This window comes from Protopterus annectens, chromosome 3.part0 (genome assembly GCF_019279795.1).
Source record: "Protopterus annectens isolate FY-2018-M chromosome 3.part0, PAN1.0, whole genome shotgun sequence".
Lineage (NCBI taxonomy): Eukaryota > Metazoa > Chordata > Ceratodontiformes > Protopteridae > Protopterus > Protopterus annectens.
The window spans coordinates 394,013,493-394,034,973 of record NC_056731.1 but is presented as its reverse complement, the minus strand read 5'-3'; the positions used below and the strand labels follow the sequence as shown (position 1 = coordinate 394,034,973).

The window sequence follows — 21,481 nt, the reverse complement described above, 5'->3', positions numbered from 1 at the left end:
TGGACCTCACCAGATTGAATGAATCAGTGAAAAAGGACAAGTTTTGGATGGTAACACTGCAGTCTATACTCCCGTTGTTAGGGAAAGACTTTTGGATGTGCACGCTGGATCTTCAGGACACCTATTACCACATAACAATGGACAAGGCATCCAGAAGCCATCTACGCTTCCGGCTGGGAGCCAGTCACTATCAGTTTTGTGCTCTGCCCTTTGGTCTCACCACAGCCCCCAGGGTGTTCACCAAATGCATGGCAGTAGTGACAGCTCACCTGAGACATCAGGGATTCCAGGTGTTTCCGTATTTGGGCGACTGGCTCCTGTCCGCCCCCACCAGGCATCTACTCATTCAAAACAGGGACGCCACAATTCAGCTTTGTGCTCAGTTAGGGATCTCCATAAATTGGAAAAAATCTGCATTATTGCTCTCTCAGTCTGTGATTTTTATAGGTGCAGAGGTAGACACAGTGAACATGACAGCTCGTCTCCCTGCCAAAAGGGCACAGAATTTAATCTTCCAAGTTCAGCACTTTCTCCCATTGCAAAAAGTCAAAGCAAAGTGGGTTCTTCAGCTCCTCGGGACTATGGCTTCCACAATTCTATTGGTACCATTAGCCATGTTACACATGAGAATTCTCCAGTGGCTTCTGTTTACCCAGTGGTCCTTCCAATTTCTCCCACTGAGTCATCCTATCCTGCTGACGGAATCATGCAAGAAGGACCTTCGTTGGTGGATATATCCCAATCATCTGATCACGGGTGCCCCCTTTGTTCCAGCCCAACCCGTTGCCACTGTGACCACGGATACCTCACAGATTGGGGGTGGGCATTATCTCGGCAGGACTGTCCAAGGCACATGGCAAGAACAGGAGGCTCATCTGCATATCAGTCTTCTGGAGATGAGGGTGGTGCTTCTGGCATTGCAAGCACTTCAAGACCTTCTCCCTCTAGGAACAGTTGCGATACAATCAGACAACATGTCGGTGGTTTGGTATATCAACAAACAGGGCAGTACCAGATCTTACCCACTCTGTCGAGAGGCCATTCGAGTTTGGGAATGGGCGAATTCTTCCCAGTGCTTTCTGGTTGCAACGCACATTCCAGGGATGACCAATGTAATAGCCGACAAGCTCAGCCGGGCAGTCCTAATGCCTCATGAGTGGTCTCTAAAACGGGAAATAGTGGAAAAGATTTTCCGGAAATGGGGACAGCCTTGCTGCGACCTTTTTGCCAGCCCAGTCAACACCAAATGCAGCAGCTGTTTTTCCCTCATTCCCCCTCTGGGGGAGTTTCCCAGATATGCTCTGGCTCATGTTTGGCCCATGGGACTTCTGTATGCTTTTCCTCCAATCCCTCTCATTTCCAAAGTGATTCAGAAAGCCAGTTGGCTAGGAAGCAAGTTGATCCTCATTGCTCCTTACTGGCCTCGTCAGGTCTGGTTCCCCTTCCTCAAGCCTCTCCTCCTGGACTATCCTTGGATTCTGGACCCAGCTCCAGATCTATTGATTCACACGTCAGGTTCGCTGCACACCTCAATCCACACCCTCAAATCAACAGCGTGGCTGCTCCAGTTCCATCCATGGTCAGGCTTCATGATGTATCATCTTCAGTGTCGCATATTCTTATGACATCCCATAAACCCTCAACTAGGAGGCTGTATGGCAGTAAATGGAAAAGATTTTCTATTTGGGCACAGAGAATGAATATAGATCCATACACTGCTTCTATTCCTGTGATTCTGGATTTTCTGTCTGAGCTTTTTCAACAAGGATTGGCCGCTGCCACTATTAGAGTACAATTGGCGGCGCTTTCTCATTTTCATTTAGGTCTTCCAGATACCAATTTAATGTCTCATAAGCTATGCAAAACCTTTTTGAAAGGGACCACTCTATTGAGACCAACTCTGCAAGAACCAGTAGCTTCTTGGGATTTAAATTTTGTGATGTCCAAATTGACTTCTCCATCCTTTGAACCTTCCCACTCATTTTCTCTGAAAATTTTGTCTTGGAAGACCTTGTTTTTGGTAGCCATCACATCGGCTAGATGGGTATCGGAGCTTCAGGCCTTGTCTATTAAGCCACCGTATTTGATTTTTCACAAATACAGGGTGTCATTACGTACTAATCCCTCCTTTGTTCCCAAAGTTTGTTCTAATGCTACTTTAAACCAATCAATATAACTCCCAGTTTTCTTCCCTAACCACTGTAATTCAGCTGAATACCGTTTTCATCAGCTAGATGTTCATAGACAACTACGTTTTTATCTACAACGGATTAAGGCTTTCAGGAAGTCAGATCAATTGTTCATTTGCTTTTTTGACTCTAGATTGGGCTTACCAGTTTCTAAAGTGACACTATCTAATTGGATTTCCAGTTGTATAGCTTTTATCTATAGCTCAGAGGCAAACCCTTACCCTACAAGGTCAAGGCTCATTCTACCAGATCGCTGTCTACCTCTGCAGCCTTTCAAGCCAGGGTACCACTTGATAATATTTGTGCAGCAGCTACGTGGGCTACCCCTCACACTTTTATTACACATTACAAATTGGATTTGACATCCAGGGGTAGAGCATCCTTTGGCTCCATGGTGCTCAAGAGTATTTTCCAATGAACCACCCAAGAATAAGGAGCTAGGGACACTGTCTCATATGTAAAAATGAAGGTGAGATCGGACTACCTAACATAAAGAAGTTATGTACTCACCATAATATTCCATGTTAGTAGTCCATCTCACCCTTCATTTTTACCAACCTGCCCTCCTGCCCCCATCCTGCAAGATCTGGAAGTAATAATTTGGTTGCCCTTGGTTAGAGACCCTTTAGTATTGGTTGTTTTTATGGTTGTTATTCTAGTGAGCAGCAAACAAGATCTGGGGATTGTACTGGTGCACCATGGGATACCTGCTTAGCCACAAGCCAACCAGAAGTCTTCCAGCTTGTAAATTGCCCGAGTCAGAAATGAGGATCGGCTCCGAACCCATATGTAAAAATGAAGGGTGAGATGGACTACCAACATGGAACGTTATGGTGAGTACATAACTTCTTTTTTTTTTTTAGAATTACCTGCAAACATAAGGAAAGGTATCCTTTTGAGCTGGTAACTGCTGTTATGCTGTGAGCTGCAGTGCCAAATGTGTAATATTTTTGGTGAATGCCGCTTTGTTAAAATGATGTTACTTTTACAGTTGCACTGCCTTGTGGTGAAAGTTGCAACTACCCAGAAAATAAAGTTTCCTGCCAAATAAATATTTGAATTTGACAGATTATTTATCTTTGCTTGAATAGGCAAAACATAGAAGTTCAATTATGGTGATACATGAATTTTCACATGATTGACCTTGGGAGTGTTAATTGAATGTAGTGTTGAACTACCTCTCTTTCACTTGTTTGGCATTAGTTTGACATTAGAGGTTGTACAGTGTAATGAAAAAGTATTTGCCCCCTTCCTGATTTCTTATTTTGTTTGCATGTTTGTCACACTTAAATTTTTCAGATCATCAAACAAATGTAAATATTTGACAAAGATAACCCAAGTAAACACAAAATGCAGTTTTTAAGTGCTGATTTTATTTAGTAAGGAAACAAAAACTATCCAAACCTACACGGCCCTATGTGAAAAAGTAATTGCCTCCTAAACCTGATAACTGGTTGCGCCACCCTTGGCAGCAACAACTGCAATCAAGCATTTGTGATAACTGGCAATGAGTCTTTCACATCCCTGTTGAGGAATTTCGGCCCACTTTTCTTTGCAGAATTGTTTTAATTCAGACATATTGGAGGGTTTCCGAACACGAACTGGCTTTTTAAGGTCATGTCACAGCATCTCAATTGGATTCAAGTTTTAACTTTAACTAGCCCACTCCAAAACCTTCATTTTGTTTTTTTTTAAGCCATTCAGAGGTGGACTTGCTGGTGTGTTTTGGATCATTGTCCTGATGCAGAACCCAAGTGTGCTTCAGCTTGAGGTCACGAACTGATGGTTGGACATTGTCCTTCAGGATTTTTTGGTAGAGAGCAGAATTCATGGTTCCATCAATCACAGCAAGTCGTCCAGATCCAGAAGCAGCAAAGCAACCCCAGACCATCACACTACCACCATCATGTCTGACTGTTGGCATGATGTTCTTTTTCTGAAATGCTGTGTTACTTTTACACCAGATTTAATGGGACGCACACCTCCCAAAAAGTTCAGCTTTTGTTTAGTCATTCCACAGAATATTTTCCCAAAAGTCTTTGGGATCATCAAGATGTTTTTTGGCAAAAGTGACATGAGCTTTTATGTTCTTTTTGGTCAGCAGTGGTTTTCGCCTTGGAACTCTGCCATGCATGTCATTTTTGTCCAGTCTTTTTCTTATGATAGAGTCACGAACACTGACCTTAACTGAGGCAAGTGAGGCCTGCAGTTCTTTAGATGTTGTTCTGGGTTCTTTTGTGACCTCTTGGATGAGTTGTCGCTGCGCTCTTGGGGTAATTTTTCTAGGCCGGCCACTCCGGGGAAGGTTCACCACTTTTCCATGTTTTCTCCATTTGTGGATAATGGCTCTCGTTGTGGTTCGCTGGAGTCCCAAAGCTTTAGTAATGGCTTTGTAATCTTTTCCAGACTGATAGATGTCAATTACCTTGTTTCTCATCTGTTCCGGAATTTCTTTAGATCGCGGCATGATGTCTTCCTTTTTTTGAGATCTTTTGGCCTACTTCACTTTGTCTGGCAGGTTCTGTTTAAGTGCTCTCTTGATTCAACAGGTCTGGCAGTAATCAGGCCTGTGTGTGGCTAGTGAAATTGAACTCTGCTTTCCCAAAAATGTGATTAACCACAGTTACTTCATGATTTAACAAGGGGGGCAATTACTTTTTCACATAGGGCCATGTAGGTTTGGTTAGTTTTTTTTTTCCTTAATAAATGAAGTCATCACTTAAAAAACTGCATTTTGTGTTTACTTGGGTTATCTTTGTCTAATATTTGTCTAATATTTAAATTTGTTTGATCTGAAACATTTAAGTGTGACAGACTTGCGAAAAAATAAGAAAACAGGAAGAGGGCAAATACTTTTTGATTGCACTCTATATATTTAAGTTTTTGAGTGTGAGGGCAAAGCCGCTACCTCCCTGCATACACACCCACACCCACATTAAATGATTGCTATGTTGTGTAGAAACTACCATAAATGTATTAGGCATGTTTTATTTTATTCTATTTTATTTAACATTTGTTAACTGGGCTAGTCCAGCTGGATATATTTCCATTTTCAGCAGAGGCCCGATTGTAAAACATACCACCACCACACCAAAAGGTTTAAAACAGACAAAAAGGAATTAGCTATAAATTCTAGGAAGACAAAAAGACATACTATACTAGATACATCATACATTTACAGAACATTTTACAGCATGTAAGTCTAGGGCAATCCCAAGACATTATTAGAAAATACCTTTAAATCTTTGGTAAATCTAGTTTATGCAGACAGTTACTTTTCCTAAGGATTATTTGCTAGACATATTATTAGAAAAACAAAGGAGGGTATATTAATCAAGAGGCAGGGAATACTACCAACAGGGTACATTGATAGCTCAGCAGAAAAGATATCTAATTGTTATCAAGTAGTAGAGATTACTTAAGTACCTTCTAATTTAGGGGAGAATATAGGAAAGAGAGTAGGAGAGTGGGAGGCCAAGAGATGACAATGAGAAGTCCAGAGGATCAGTCTGGGTAACAGCAAGGGCATAGCCAGTGATTTTTAAGGTATGCCTTAAGACTTTGCTTGAAGAGAGAGAGGGATGGAAGTGTGGTAAGGTCAGAGGGCAAGAGGTTCCATTGTTTTCCCACGGTATTTGAGAATAGTGAGTCACCAGCTAAGTTGTTTGACTTGGTGGTCCTAGTAAGTAGTTTATTGGAGGAGCGTAAGGACTCAAGATTCCTATAGGGTGATATAAGGTTGTTTAGTACTGGTGTATTATTAGGTTGATAAAAAATTTTATGAGTGATGGTAAGTTGGGAAAGTATCAGAAGGTTTTTTAGTTCTAACCAGTCTAGTTGATGAAGGTTATGACAATGGTGAGTTCTATATGGGTTTCCAGTGGCAAATCTAGCAATACTATTATAGGAGTTGGATAGTTTGGTAAGATTACTTTTTTTTAGATTAGTATATATGGAAGCTGCATACAGTAGAGTTGAAATTAGGTGGGAGTGGGCAATAGTCTTTCTGGCAGTTGGAGTCAAGAAAGGTTTTATCCTATATAGGGAGCCCAGTTTTTTATTAACAGATTTAATAGTGTTATTAATGTGAATGTCAAAGGTGAGATTATTATCAATTGTAATTCCTAATAGTTTGGTGGAAAAGTCTGTGGGAATAAGGGTACCATTGCTAGATTGAATGGAGAAATCTATGGGGGGGGGGCTTACTGTTTGGCGTACACAATAGTAGCGTGGTCTTTTTTGTGTTCAAAAGAAGGCACCGTCTAGAGAACCATGACTCTACAGTGTTGAAAGCTGTTTGGGTTAAAGACTGAAGTTCAGATATAGAGCTGGCATATGGTTGTAGAATCATCAGCATATTGTATACAGGTGGTTAGAGGAATGGCTATTTGAAGGTCATTGATGAATAATGAGAATAGGAGTGGACCAAGAATGGATCCTTGAAGGACTCGTAGGGAAATGGGAAGGTGAGAAGATAGCTGTGTTTACAATATTACATCAAAAAAATGGATTATGGTAAAGATAAACAATATGTGTGTATTACTGTTCAGCTTTAAGTCCAGGTTTGTATAAGACTGTAGAGCCGAAGGAAAGGGAGAGAAGGGTCTGATATATGGAGAAAGTTGGAAGGAAAGACAGCAATGAAGAAAATTCAGCAAAGGTGGATAAATTGTTGCCAAGGCCATTAGTGGAAGATTTAAAAGAAGTTTGTGGACTAAAAAAAAAAAATTTTTTTTTTTTTTTTTTTTTTTTTTTTTGTGACGCATTTGTGTCATGGTAACGATGTGGAGAAAATGAAGTGAGGCTTTTCCACATAACCATGGGATGCAGGAGGGTGAAGGAAGTGTGAAAATAAGTGTAAGTATATTAGTTTGGAAAGAAGAGCGAGATATATATTTAATGATAAGCTGCCTGTTGTAATTCCAAAGACAAGAACTGCAGTCCTGAGAATCATGGAACTGAAAGAGTGAGGATGGGAGACTATATATTAAGTCTGAGATTGCAGTAACTCTGAGTACTTTCCCTATTCTAAGACTCATTAATGCCAGAGTTAGTATATTTAAGTAACAGGGCTATAGAAGGCCCAGCTGCCTCACACTGTGGTGCAGAGGGGGGCTTACATAATTCACATCTGCCAGTAAACATTTAATGAGGTGTCAGGTTCCAGTGTGCTTGCAGGCTGTGTAATTGCTTGGAGCTCTGAAAGGTAAACTTAAATGTGAAAATCTTTTAAATAGCCTTTTGCCTTAATTGTTTAAGTTAAATAATATTATCATTTTTAAGCTGTTTAACCATCACTGAATATTTTGAATTCAGTACTGCAGTTAAGCTACGTTGCAACAGTAATGCTGTGTGTGGGCTGCCCACAAAACTATTTCTACAGGTGTGGAGTTGAATTCAGTGGGCTCAGCACTGAAGGTGTCAGTGTTTTACAATGTTTTAAAGATATGACAGTGAGCTTTGGGATCCTTTTTTACGTATGAATCAGTTTAATTTAAAAGTGTTCGGAATTTCATGGTTAGGTCCTCACTTCTGATGGGAATCACTGTTTATATATAAGGAACAGATTTGTGAGTCTAGAAAGGGTTAAGCTAGGAGGGAGGGAAGTGGTCAGGGGAAGAGGATAGGTGAGTTAAGAAGAGCAGAACAGATCACGTAGAAGAGCAAAGTATGTTTAAGGCTCGTTAATGGCCATTTTGGAAAAATTACCCAGAGAAAAAGTAAATCAAGATAAGAGTGTGTGGAAAATAGAAGGTATTAGGAAAGGTTATAAGAGGGATGAAAGGGAAGAAAGATTCTGGAAGGAGTGGTTAAGAATATTTAGTTTGTGACTTCTGGAGTTATAGTCTTAATAGGGCATGTGGGCAAGGGTGTAGCCAGGCATACTCTTTGTACACTACTGAGCAGATTTTTTTCTGAGCATCATATCAGCATGGCTTTATTCAGGTCATATTATGTCTACAAATGTCTAAATGAATGCCTTTAAAAACAGTTGCAATACTACTAATCTAAAAACAATAGTTTTAATAGTTTTAGGGGGAATAGCTGAAAATGTTACTTACATTGATTAAGTGCGTGGGGGGGGCAGCATTTTTGAGAGATGCCCATTTTTAAGTGATAGGTATCCAAGGGGGTAGCAATAAGAGGATGCGAGTACAAAATGGAATTTACTTGCTTACACCCCTGCATGTGGGGAGGCAACAGTGGATGTGTTAAAATTTTTTCCCATAATTTCTAGGTGAACAATGCTTGCAGATTTCTGTGCAGGTCGGGCACTGCTGACTTCAGACACCCTCTCATACACTATTGCTTCATCCTTCTCTGTGGCCACCACATTCTGAAGTAAATCCCAGATATGTCCCTTTACCAGCCAGGCATTGTCTCTCAAGATAAGGATGCCCCACTTCTGTACAGTTTGTGTATGCCTCACAAACAGGGAAGGTAGTAGACCTGGAGAGTGTTGTCATTGTGTGGCCAGCTGGTTAACTAGCAGGCTGCATGGAAGTAAGTCATAGCCCTGATGTACTGGTATCCCTCAGACATATGGGCATGCCATGGGTGGTGATAGCAGTGGCACTCTGCCTCCCTAGTGGTACAACCCTCTGCTTCCCTACTCATATGTTCTCCTGCATGTGCTGCATTGTTTGACCCTTTACATTATTCACTAGAAATCAAAAAGTGTCACACTGCAACTTGTGCTTTACTAAGTTCCTCCTCCCAAAGAGAGTGACGAGCAAACATCACCTCATCCTTCCTCTACCATCCAGGCCAGCTGCTTGAGAAACTGAGTCATTAATTATACTTGGGTCATCTGGTTTTATCCCTCCATGCCAACAGAACTGATGGATGTGCAAAAGAAAGTAGTGTGTTGCAAAAATGATAAAAAACATATTTAAAAAAAACAGTAAATTAGGTAGAAAAGTAGTTTGAGTGAAAGATTCTGAAGGCAGAAATGTAACTAGTAAGGTGCGGACACTGGGACTAATTTGTTTCAAAAATATTTTTGTCTCAGACATGACAGAAGTTTTGCAAATATAGCTTCCTTGCAGATAACACCAACATTATAGCAGTGGTTAGAGATGTAGGGGCAACCTTAAATATCTGAAATGAATGGTCTGAAAAGAGTCAGATGTGTTTTGTTACAGATAGGTTCAAGGTGATGCAGTTTGGGCATGGCATCTTGGGAGGTGTGGGAGGTTAACGTTTTGGGGTAGTGGGACAAAAAGAATGACAATAACAGCACTGGTGAACCACCATATGCAAAGTGAAGAAGAAAAGCGTGTACCAGTAGAATGTTGGGGTGAATCCTCTGGGGAAGTAAACCACTGATGGAGAGAAAGTCATACATCTTTGTACAACCTTACTGAGACCATGGTTGCTGTGTGCATTACTGAAGATTATATAAAGCACATAAAGAAATAGCACTATTAGAAAAAGATTCAGAGGAAGGCAGTGAGGGTAATAAAAAAGATGGAACAAAGAAGTTATGAAGAAAGACTTGAAGCACCCAAATTTTACTTTGGAGAAAGATATGATGGAGGTAAAAAAAAAGACTAGGAGGAAATGGAAGCGGGTAGAGACAGTGTTAAAAGGGTCACCAACTGCCCAGAGGATGAATGGTTTTGTTGTTCACCCAAGAAAGTATTGCATTATATAGAGGGTAGTGGATGCATGGAATGGTCTGAAAGAGTAGATGGTAGAAAGCAAAATGGAGGAATATAGGATGTGTGAGGTTAGAAACATGAAACACCAAGTGGTAGCTCTATAAATCAGGCAGAATAGAGAGACAGATTGCCGCCTTCTGCTAGCCATGTTTATTGAGTGGTTACTTTGTTGCATGTTTTGCTGCAGCAGAAAATGTGAAGTATAATTGATGGTGTAATTAAGGGTCATTCCACCAGAGCCATAGTAGCTTCATCTGCCTGCTACTTTAAGGATGTGTTCAGGATATCTGTCATATGATTGCTTGCCCATATGTTTACCAAACACGAAAGGTTGGACCGCTACAGTAGAGGAATTGAGAGTAGGACTGCTCTCCATGGTATCTTTTATTTTATTTTTTGCCATCATCCTGTCTTTTCTTTTGTTTCCCTGGCCATACTAAACATTTATTTCTTGGGGCCCCATCTAGGGATTCCATCTTTGCTATGCATTTGAAGTAAAATCCTTCCTACAAATAAGGTAGTACAGTCACAATCGTATCATAACAGCAGACCTTTTTCGGTGCTATGGAGAGAGAATGAAGTATTCTTGCAGATGCTACTACTAATTGCCTTTCCTTCATTGTCATATGGTTATTCTTGCTTTCCTATGTGTGTTTTTTGAGGATTCTTTTATACATGGGTTTTCCTCTATATTTCATTCTATTATCTTTAAAGAAGAATGCTGTGATGCCCCACAACTGGACCAGTAATCAGGGAGCCTCAATCCTCACCACTAGCACCAGTGGGGGATACACATTGGGAGGATGACAGGTGTACACAGTATTTCCAGATGCAGCTCTCTGTATCAAGTGCAGTCTCCCTTAAGAGCACACAGAGACTACAGTCAGTCCAGGGTTGGTTTCTACCTCTTTCTCCAGATCCCCAATAAGAATCCCCACTGGCACAGCTATAGAGTTGAGATTTCAGCTGAGTGGCCAAGTCAAGACCCCCAGCATCCCTCTCTGTCCAACCAGTGCTTGATGTCCCTGCCCAAGTAGCTGACACACACATTCTTGGAGATTTGTTTTAGACACACACACACACACACACACACACCTGGGAAAGGCTGGCACAGGTTTGCTAGCTATGTCCCCTTCTGCTCAGACTATAAGGTAGTTATTACTGCCACCAGCCAACTCTTTATCAGCTACTTTAAGGCCCTTAACAAAGGGTGTCCAATCTTACTGTGTAATGTTACTATCAATACAAATGATAGTTGGACCAAGAGCAAGGCTATTAGCAGTGGCCTACACAGTGTCACCAAATAAATATGTAAGTACTGTCAGAGCTTAAATATGTCAAGACAGACCACCCACAATGAAAGGTTTAAATTTATGTAATAATAAATAATAAAAGAACAAGATAATTCTAAATATACATTTGCAGTAGCATCAGAGTTCAAAATCACAGTAAATATTTAAAACAACATTGCAGGACAGTATCAAATAAATAAAGAAAAACATCTAAATTAAGCTTTGCTATATTCCTGACTATATCTAAAAGAATTATACTATACTGTTCCCTAGACTGATTGACTTAATTAGAGCAGCAAGGCAGATGTGGTGAATAGATCCTGATGTTGTCAGGTCAAAGACAGAATACAGAATGCAGTCTGTCAGAGAGTTCTTAAATTAATATCTCAAATATTACTTCCTTTGTCACCCCCCCCCCCCCGAAGACTCAAACTAGTTTTTCAACTGATCCTTGAGAAACGTTCCTTGTGAGGGATGAGCCTATCTAGAATACCTTACCCCCATCCTCTGTCTTGAGAGCCCATCTGCGTTGGCATTGCTAACCCCACTATGGTGCTGCGCTGTCATGTCATATGCCTGCAACCCTAGGCTCCACCATAGTAACTTGGCATTTTGCTGGCTGGCTGGCTTGATGTAGTCATGTTAAGGGATTGTGGTCTGTAACTACAGTGAATTTCCTTCCGTACAGATACGGCTGAAGTTTCTGCAGTGCCCACACTATAGCTAGACATTCCTTTTCTACAGCTCCATAGCATTCCTCCCTGGGTTGGAGCCTAAGGCTGAGATATACCACTGGGTGTTCTTCTCCCTCTGAGGAAACCTGGCTGAGCACAGCCCCGATCCCATGGTTTGAAGCATCCACTTGCACAACTAATTCTTTGCTGTAATCTGGATTGGCTAACATGGGGGGGGTCCTCTCAAAGCTCCTTTAATCTTCTGGAATGACTGCTCACATGCTGGGGTCCACACTACCTTATCTGCCCTGTTTTTCCTTGTCAGGTCTGTGAGGGGAGCAGTTATGGTACTATAATTGGAGACAAACTTTCTGTAGTACCCTGCTGTCCCTAAGAATGCCCTCACCTGCTTTTTCATAACAGCAGCAGGCCATGCCTGAATGGCTTCTACTTTGGGAGGTTCTGGCCTGATCTTACCACTCCCTTCTCTGTCCTAGGTAGGAGACCTTGCCATGCCCGAATGACACTTACTGGGCTTAATGGTAAACCCCTGCCCTCTAGTCTTCCCAGCATCTCCCTGAGATGCTGAAGGTGCTCTTGCCAGGAATGGCTGTAAATGGCAATATCATCCAGATAAGCAAGGGCAAAATCTCCTGCTAGGATATGATCTACCAGCCTCTAGAAAGTTACTGGGGCATTTTATCATCCCAAAGGGCATCTTCGTGAACTCATACAAGCTGAAAGGAGTCACAAAGGCTGACTTCTCTCTAGGGTTGGGAGTCAAGGGCACCTGCCAGTAACCCTTGGTAAGATCAACAGTGGTAAGATACTTAGCCCCACCCAACTGCTCTAGGGTTTCATCTGTCCTAGGCATGGGGGGTAACCATCTGATTCTGTGTGACTATTTAGTTTCCTGTAGTCCACACACAACCTGGTGCTGCCTTCCGTCTTTGGTATCAGCACCACTGGGTAGGCCCAGGGACTGCTGGACTCCTGGATTATCCATAGTTCCAACATGTCCTCTATCTCCTCCCTTAGAGTGTGTTTGACTCTCTCTCAGGCACCCTATAAGGGGGCCTGCTTAATAGGCCTTTGGGGTCCTGTATCCACATGGTGCTGCACCAGGTGGGTGCACCCTGGTTTCCCAGTGAACATGCCCTCAAACTCCTGTAACACTGCTTGTATTTCTCAAACCTGGGTAAGGGATAGCTGCTGGGACATTGCTACCACTTATGCTGAGATGTCATTTCAAGCCTCACTGAGGAAATCAGTCAATAGATCCTCCTCAGACTCTTCCTGACATCCACTGCAAATACTTAGCACCAGGGCCTGCCTGTCATGGTAAGGTTTCATTTTGTTCGCATGGTACAGTTTGTCCCTCTGCCTCCTGCCTGGCAGTTCTACCATGTAGTTAACATCACTGACCTTCCTTACCACTTTGAAGGGTCCCTTCCAAGCTGCCTGCAGCTTGATGTGTCTGACAGAAATGAGAACTGTTACCTGCTGCCCTACAGCATACTCTCTAGCTCGAGCATTCCTGTCATACCAGACCTTTTTCTGCTGTTGGGCTTCTGCCAGGTTCTCCTGGGCCAAACCCATGAGTTTCCTGAGCCTTGTCTTGAGGTTTAGGACATATGCCACAATAGACTCCTTATGGGATTCACACTCACCCTCCCACTCATTACAAATCAAATCTAGAGGTCCCTTCACCCTATGCTCATACAGCAAGTCAAAGGGTGAAAAACCTGTGGATTCCTGGGACAGCTCTCTGTAAGCAAACAACAGATGGGGCACATAATTGTCCCACTCTCTCTTAAACTGGTCTGTAAATGCCCTTAGCATGGTCTTTAGTATAGAGTTTAATCTCTCAACAAGACCATTAGTTTGAGGATGGTAGGGGGTGGTCTTTAGGTGCTTCACCCCACAGTGCTTCCACAGACTTGCCAGTAGGTTCTGGCATGAAATTGGCACCTCTGTCAGTCAGTATTTCTTTTGGGAAACCTACCCTGCTGAAAATCTCTAACAAAGCATTTGGTACCTTTTCTGCCTTAGTGGAGGATAGGGCCACCGCTTCAGGGTTTCTGGTAGCATAATCTACTACCACTAGGATACTAGGATATACTTTCTCCCTGTAGAACTTGGGGTACTCAGTGGCCCCACTATATACATAGCTACCATCTGAAATGGTTCGTCTGTCACAGGCAAAGGCATCAAAGGAACTTTCTCCTTGTTTCCTGGCTAGCTTACTCTTTGGCACTGCTCACAGGTCCTACAGTACCCTTTTACATCCCTGGAAATCCCAGGCCAATAAAAGTTCTGCATATGTCTCTTTGTATGCGTTATGCACATATGATCTGCAAAGGGAATGTCATGGGCTACGGCTAGAAGTGCCCGACGGTAGGCTCTAGGCACTACCAACTGCTGTATTCTCTCACCCTCTAGCCTTAACTCAGAGGTCCACTTTCTATACAGTAACTCTTTGTCCCAGTATACAAATTCCCCTTTTCCTTGACAATCAGGTGCCTCACTGGCTACTTCCCTCAGGCCTTATAATGTAGGGTCTGAGAGCTGAGCCTGTCTCAGCTCTCTCTCTTTGTATCCCTACCCAGCTCCCCTTCCAAAGGAGGTCTGGCATTCTTTGACAGCAGTGCCTCACTGTTAGCCTGGGTACTACTACTCACCTCTTCCCTTGCAGTCACTCTGCCCAAGGGAACATCAGTATCCACAAGCAGCTGTGACTCACCGTCAGTCTCATTGCTACAGGGTAGTTCCTTCTCTGAAGTACTACACCAGTCCTGGCTTCAGGTCTGCAGTCTGTCTGGGTCCCCCCCCCCCAGGCTGCCAGACCCACATGCTTGTCTCCATGCCTGACTGCATCTCTATCAGAACATCTGCAGGGATATCCTCAAACACACCTACTTGCTTGCTTCCTTTTCCATCCTCCCAGTCAAGGTGAACCCTAGCCAAAGATATTTGGAATGGTGTCCCTCCTAAAGCTCTGATTGGAGTAGACTGCACAAGCAAGTAGTGCTCCTCTCTAAACATTGCTGGCTTCACAATGGTTAGGTCAGAGGCTGTGTCTCTCTTAGCAGTGGCTGGTTTCCCATTTACTAAGATGTGATATAACCTCTTGTGGTAGTTTGGTACCCTTGTCTTCAGACAACTTAATGCTGGCATTCTGTCATTCCCACTTACTGGCTCTTCCACCTTTTGTTCTCCACCTTGCCTCCGTGGACATCTATATGCTACATGGCACCACTGGTTTCATTTAAAACATTTAACCCTGGATCCTGGCTGTACCTGAACTAGTGGCTTCCCCTGCTAGTGGCAGACTCTGTTGCGGCAGTTTAGGCTGCCCACCGTGGGTTTCCTTAGACCCATGAGCAGCAGTGGGTATCCCATTCCTGTGCAGTGATGCCCTGCTTGCTAGGTATAGGTCTCCATTTTTCTTGAATTCATCTGTGGTATTACATTCCCTATTTGCTAACCAGATTATCAAGTCCTCAGGCGAAATGCTAAGGGCTTGTTCCCTCACCAAAGGTTCTGCCAGCCCTTCAAAAGTGGAGACCTGACACCCACTTACCCATCTGTGAAAATAAGTGCTTAACTCAGCAATGCATTCACGCACGCTTTCATCTGCTTTGCATCTATGCTCATGAAACTTTTTTCTGTAAGCTTTAGGTGTTAACTTAAAACACTCTAATAAAAAATTCTTAACAGTATTATAATTTAAGCAATCAGTATCAGACAATTTAGAAATAGCAGTTACTGCTTTACCATGGAGTAAGGGAGTCAGGAACCCTTTACATACCCTTTCAAACATATGAGTAAAACTATCAAAATTATCACCCTCTGTAAATTGTGGAAGAAATTTACTGACCTTTGTTGCTTCTGGGGTTCAGTTATTCCCATCCCCATTACCTCCATGACCCTGGTGAAGAATCAGCATCTCCTTTTCATGTTGTCTCTGCCTCTCAATTTCCTCAACCTCCAGACTCTTAGTCTCTCTGCTGATTCTGCTTCAGCCTCCAAATGCTGCAGTTTCTCTGCTGATTCTATTTCCAAACGTTTGGCCTCCAGTTCAAGTCTCTCTAATTCCAGATGTGTTTTAAGTCCTCTGTGGAAAGGTTGAACTGTCCATTTTCTGTGAGATGTACATCCCCAAGGCCAGTCTCATTGTCCTGCTAGTTTCTTGTTTGTGATGCAGCTGTGACTAAGGTTGCAATCATTTCTGCTTTACTCAGGGTGGCATGCACCAGTCCTCTGGCCTGGCACATCTCAGCCAACTGGATACTTGTCAGCTTGCCATACTCCTCTGCTGACATCCTTGCCTGCTCTCCCTGACTAACTAAGCCAACAAACAATAAATAAAACGATTGTGATGTGGAACTCGGAATGCTCACTGTGTGGCTGATTGAGAGTACAAACCCCTTCTTCAGTGACCACTGTTTACAGGCTACAGGAATTCAATATCCATACCACTGAATCCCAATATGTGGATATCTCACCACTGCTAACCAGTAAGTGTGACATCTCACTACTGGCCCAGTAATCAAGGAGCCTCAGTCCTCCCAATGTACGTCCACCACTGGTGCTACTGGTTTGGATTGAGGCTCCTTGATTACTGGGCCAGTGGTGGGGCGTCACAAATGCATTTCTCTTTCACGAGAAAGAACTGAATAGACATGGCAGATTGCCATTTTTCAGTGATAACATTTTTTTATGGCTTCCAGTATAGTATTTTTAGTATCAGCTTTCTCATTGTATCCTGCTAGTAGCTGGTATTAGTGCTACCAGTGATCCCTGCTTCAGAGGGTTTCTTTCCCAAAGCTCTTTCCAATCATTAAAGTCTTACATAGCCATACATTGGTAGCAAAGTCTGTTACAAAGTTTGATATGCAAGCGACAGTCTGTCAAAACAGAAACAGTTTTCAGCTGCACAGCAGTGTGATTTGCATCCATTAGTGTATTTTATATAAGCGGTAAGTAGTTGATTTGCCTGTCTTTATTAGGCAGGATTCAGAAGAAACAAGAATATTGGTGAAGTAACAGTTCGTTGGTAACACGTCACAAAAAAAGAAATGACTGGAACAACGTACTGTGAAATTTATTCATTAAAAACGATAAAAGCAAAGCTTTCAGGTTCAACAACCCTTCCTCAGTGCACGATAGAATATTCTATCTTGCACTGAGGAAGGGTTGTTGAATCTGAAAGCTTTGCTTTTATTGTTTTTACGAATAAATTTCACAGTACATTGTTCCAGTTGTTTCTTTTTTGTGATTTATTAGGCAGGTTCACAGTACTGATCTGTGCTAAAAATGTTCATTCAAGTATTAAAGCAGATACATAACTAGGGTGGGTGCAAAGGTGGCAGCAGCCCTTGGTGCAAGATGTTAATGGGCATGATTGGCAGATGCTGATGGGCCGGTAGTGCATTACAGGCATTCATTTCACTGCCAGTATGGAAATGAATTCCAATACTGCTTGGTTTTGCTGTCAAGACTAAAGCTCTTGCTTCAGCTCTTCCTTTGTGGTATGTTTTAGCAAGTGATTTGCTACAGCCAGAGTAGAGAAAAATGTTTTTTTTTTTCTTTTTTGTTTATCAGCATTTATTTTGAGGGAACAGATCAGAGAAGAATAGACCTGGCTTGTCCATAGGAGTGAAGGATTAAATTAGGAACTTTTTTTTTCATCCTCAACTTAGAGTTGAGGGGCATCAGGTCATGGTACAGCTCTGGGCATTAGATGAGCTAGCTATGTATGGCTGTGTATTATAGGGTAATATATTTGAGCATTTCCTTCATTTTCCAACTGTAGGTTTCTAATTAAAATAATTTTCAGTACACTTTGCCAATCAGCATGGGTCAGAGCTTGTTTTCTGTTTCCAGCTTTCATAATTTGTAAATGTCAGTGATGTAGTTAGGCTTTTTTATAATGTTATTTATTTGCTTGCCAACAGGTGGGGTCACAGTGTTTTAATGTCCTGAATGTTTTAAGGGAAAAAATGGAATTTAGAATTTCAGCTGTAAACAGCATATTTGTGTATGTTAGAGAACCCAAGCGATGGGAATTTAAACTTGGATCACATACCATTAAAACTAAAAATGTGTATAGACAGTAAGCAGATGAGCCTTCGGCAAATAGTTATTTCACATTAATCAGGCACCGGCCACTGTACTAATATATAATAGGATGTTTGCTGTGGTGAGAGCCAAAAAAGGAGTAGATTTGCTAACATGGTGGGTCTGAAATCAGAGATAAGAGATCAGAGACACTGGAGTGGGTGTGAATGGAATTGTAAGGGGGTAGCACACGTAGAGAGTTGGTGACACTGAGTAGTCAACAAAATTTAAAACCTAAGTATATCAGCAAGTGAGAAAGGACCAAACAAGAGGCAGATATGCAAAATGGATAGAAGAGAAGTAGAGTGGGGTACATCCACACTTTGAATAGGTAGTAGTCATCTGACAAATCTTATTCCTAGTAACCAGTCTCTGGTATGATTTCTACACACACAATTTTTTTTTTAAATTGTGATATCAAGTGTTTATAAGTTATTCTGGTGGGAACGCTTTGAAGGATTTGCTATAGCCAGACCTACTGGATAAGCAAACTTTGGGGTAAAATCATTCCCGTACATTGCAAGAGTACTCCTTGGATGTACAGCCAGACATTGAGATTTAATTTGACAGAAAAAAAGTCGACATGATTGACATTGCAGAACATCAGCTCCAACAAAAAAAATCCCTGTCATACTCCTGCATCTCTTATAGGTTCATAGGTTGGTACTAGGCTATCGGCCCTAGGGCCTATACAAGCCTAGCCATAACAATTCCCTGGCTATTTCTTCCCACACTATTTACTTCCCTGGACCCCTGTCTAGCAGGGCGACTGACATGATCCCTGAGGTGAATTTCCTTTCCCCCATCCAATCATCAAGGTTCCTTTTGAAGAGGGCCAAAGAGGCGCTTTGCTTGAAATGTATGGGCAGTCTATTCCAAAGTCTGGGGAGTCTCTAGGTCAGAAACCTATCCCTCCAGCTTGTTTTGTTTATTGTGATGATAAGATTTAGATCCCTGGGGCGTGTAGCTCTGAGGGATTGGGATTTCTTTAAGTGTAGCATGTGCAACAGCTCTGGGTTTGACATGGCCTTGTATGTTAAGCAGAGATCGCCTCGGAGTAGACGATATGCAACAGAGTATAGCCGGAGTTTTTTAAGGCGGTCAGCATAGGGTATCTGCTTTAGGCCTGTGATTCTTTTAGTGAGGTATTTCTGCAGCCTTTCCAGTTGTTGCAGATGTCTTGAGAGGTACATGCCAAATGGGGCGTTGTATTTTATAATGGGTCTAACTTTAATACACGTATTTGGGGTAAGGTGAACTTTCCTTATGCACATTTTTCCACAGTCTTTATTACAGTTTTCATTGAAATACAGGGATCAGTAACAAAAAAAAAATAGTGATTTACATTTCTTCAAAACACTGGTCAACAAACAGTAGGACTTCCTTACTCTTTCTGAGGTAGAAAACTTTCAACTACATCTTGAAATTGAAGACAAAAGTAGTCTTCTGAAGTGCGATGAAGACTAGACCATTCTTTTTTCTGTAGCAGAGAGAGACATTTGAATATTTCATTACTAACCATACATTTCTACACTTTATCCACACTGGGGGGGGGGGGTGTCCAGGAATAGAGGCTATGCCATCAAGCAACAGGGCCCAAAGCAAGACACTAGTATTAGAAGAAAATTTAGTAACTTTGAGCCTTCGTCTTTTAATATTGAGCATTTTGGCCAAGTAATGTTGATGCAGTTGACCCAGCATGCTGTAGAGGGAAACAGCTTAATTCATTATACACCAGATAATTCCTAATGCACACTTGTGAATATTGTAGCCTGGGTGTGGTGCGTGGAATTAGAGTGGTAAGGAGAGAGCGAAAGAGAGTCACAGATGTGACTATATACCAATAGGTGTTTCATTTTAAACCGATTTTCCCCTTTCCAAGAATGCAGAGATTGAGAACCATATCTTAACTCCATAAACGATGTTTAACAGAATAGTGCTGTCTTGTAAAGCAGACTAAAATTCTGGTGCATTATAGACACTGTGAAGTCACTTCGCAATGTTATTATCTAGGTAGTCATTTAATAAAAGATTCATAGACCTGTGTGTTTGTATTTCAGGTCTGTTACAAGCTACATTATTCTGTTTTGTTTTTTTCTTACAGGGCAGTCATTTGGAGGTGCACTCACGTCTGCAAAGTCTGCTGTGTCCTCTTGGTTCTCTACATTGTCTCAAGGAGCAATGCAAAACTCCCCTGCACAGGAAGGAAAACAATGATATATCCTCATTCATACTACAGAATGTAAAGACAAAGTATCTCATCATCCAAGAGTCACAGTTTCATAAAGACTGTATGTTCAGGAGAGGAGTAGCAGTTCCTTTGAACCAAAACAGCATGTTTGTTTGCAAAGGGCAAAAGAATAGTAATTGCTCCTCGTATCTAAGTAAATTGCAGCATACTATAAAATGGGTAATGATCTTAAGTGTGAGTAGGTAATCTGACATTTGGAACAGCTTTGCTACGAGCAGAGTGTTGCAAGGGTCTTGTGGAGCTGTGTTACAGCTGGTAAGTTGAATTACTTCCTAATACTGTACATTAGTGTATAAAATATAAAGAATGATTAAACTAGTAATAGAGCTTTGGCTCTACGTTTTCATCTTTCACTGTTCATTTTAGTGATCTGCCATTCATAATGTTTTAGATACTTTGTATACTTAAAAGACAATAAGATTTGAGTTTTGCATTTCTTTATTCATAGTTCATTAATCTGAAATGTGCCTGAAACCATACTGATTACACACCACTGGAATGGTTCACATGTACACGCATTTGGATAAGTGCACTTAACCTGTCTAAAGGAATGATCAGAAAGAGTTTTGTAGCTCATGAACTGTTTAGTGAAATAGATTAACAGAAACCAGAACTGATCAGATAGTAATATATATCGACCTGGAATCGACCTGGAATCTTTTTTTTTTTTTTGTAATAGAGACACTGTGTGGAATCCTTAAACCACATTAATTTTGCAGTGGACACAGATAACTTATAAGTCAATCAAATATTTTTCTAGAAGTAATATGTATAACTGGCTATATAATGAATAATAAGTAATTTCTTAAGTAGATATACTGAAACACTGACGTCTGGCATTCATTTTTTTGTGTGTTTCTTTGGGTAGCTTTCAAAGTTTTTTTTATCAAAGCTGCTAATGTTCGAAATGTGATTTGCAAGTCGTATTACTCTTTGCTACCTTACTTGGTTGTTAAGCCTCTGAATTGAGGAACAGCAATTTGCAAAACAGTGTGGTGAGGTCATTTTATGATTGATGGTTTGAATTCTGTTGGATTTTAAGACTCGTGAATTTCATTCACAGAAATGGATTTTCACTCTATCTTTTTTTTTTTTTTTTTTTTTTTGAAGGATGACCTATTTTACCTTTAACTGCAGTGTTTAAAGATATACTACACCATGACTCCGGAAATGCAGATGAAGTAAAAATAACTTTGTATGAACATTGTTAGAAGCTGGCTCCTGCTTTCTATTTTTACAGAACAGGGTGATACAGGGAATATTCAGTTTTCTTGTGTAGATATTACAG

At 41.5% G+C, this 21,481-nt stretch overlaps 1 protein-coding gene across 1 annotated transcript in view; it reads left to right on the top strand.

Moving 5' to 3' along the window:
• Positions 1-21,021, top strand: part of AVL9 (AVL9 cell migration associated) — a 1,171,768-nt gene extending 1,150,747 nt beyond the window's left edge. The window contains exon 16 of the mRNA XM_044064846.1: positions 20,047-21,021. Within this exon, the coding sequence (XP_043920781.1) occupies positions 20,047-20,159 (113 nt within the window). The 3' untranslated portion in view covers positions 20,160-21,021. The remainder of the gene's footprint in view (positions 1-20,046) is intronic.
• Positions 21,022-21,481: the final 460 nt, after the last annotated feature.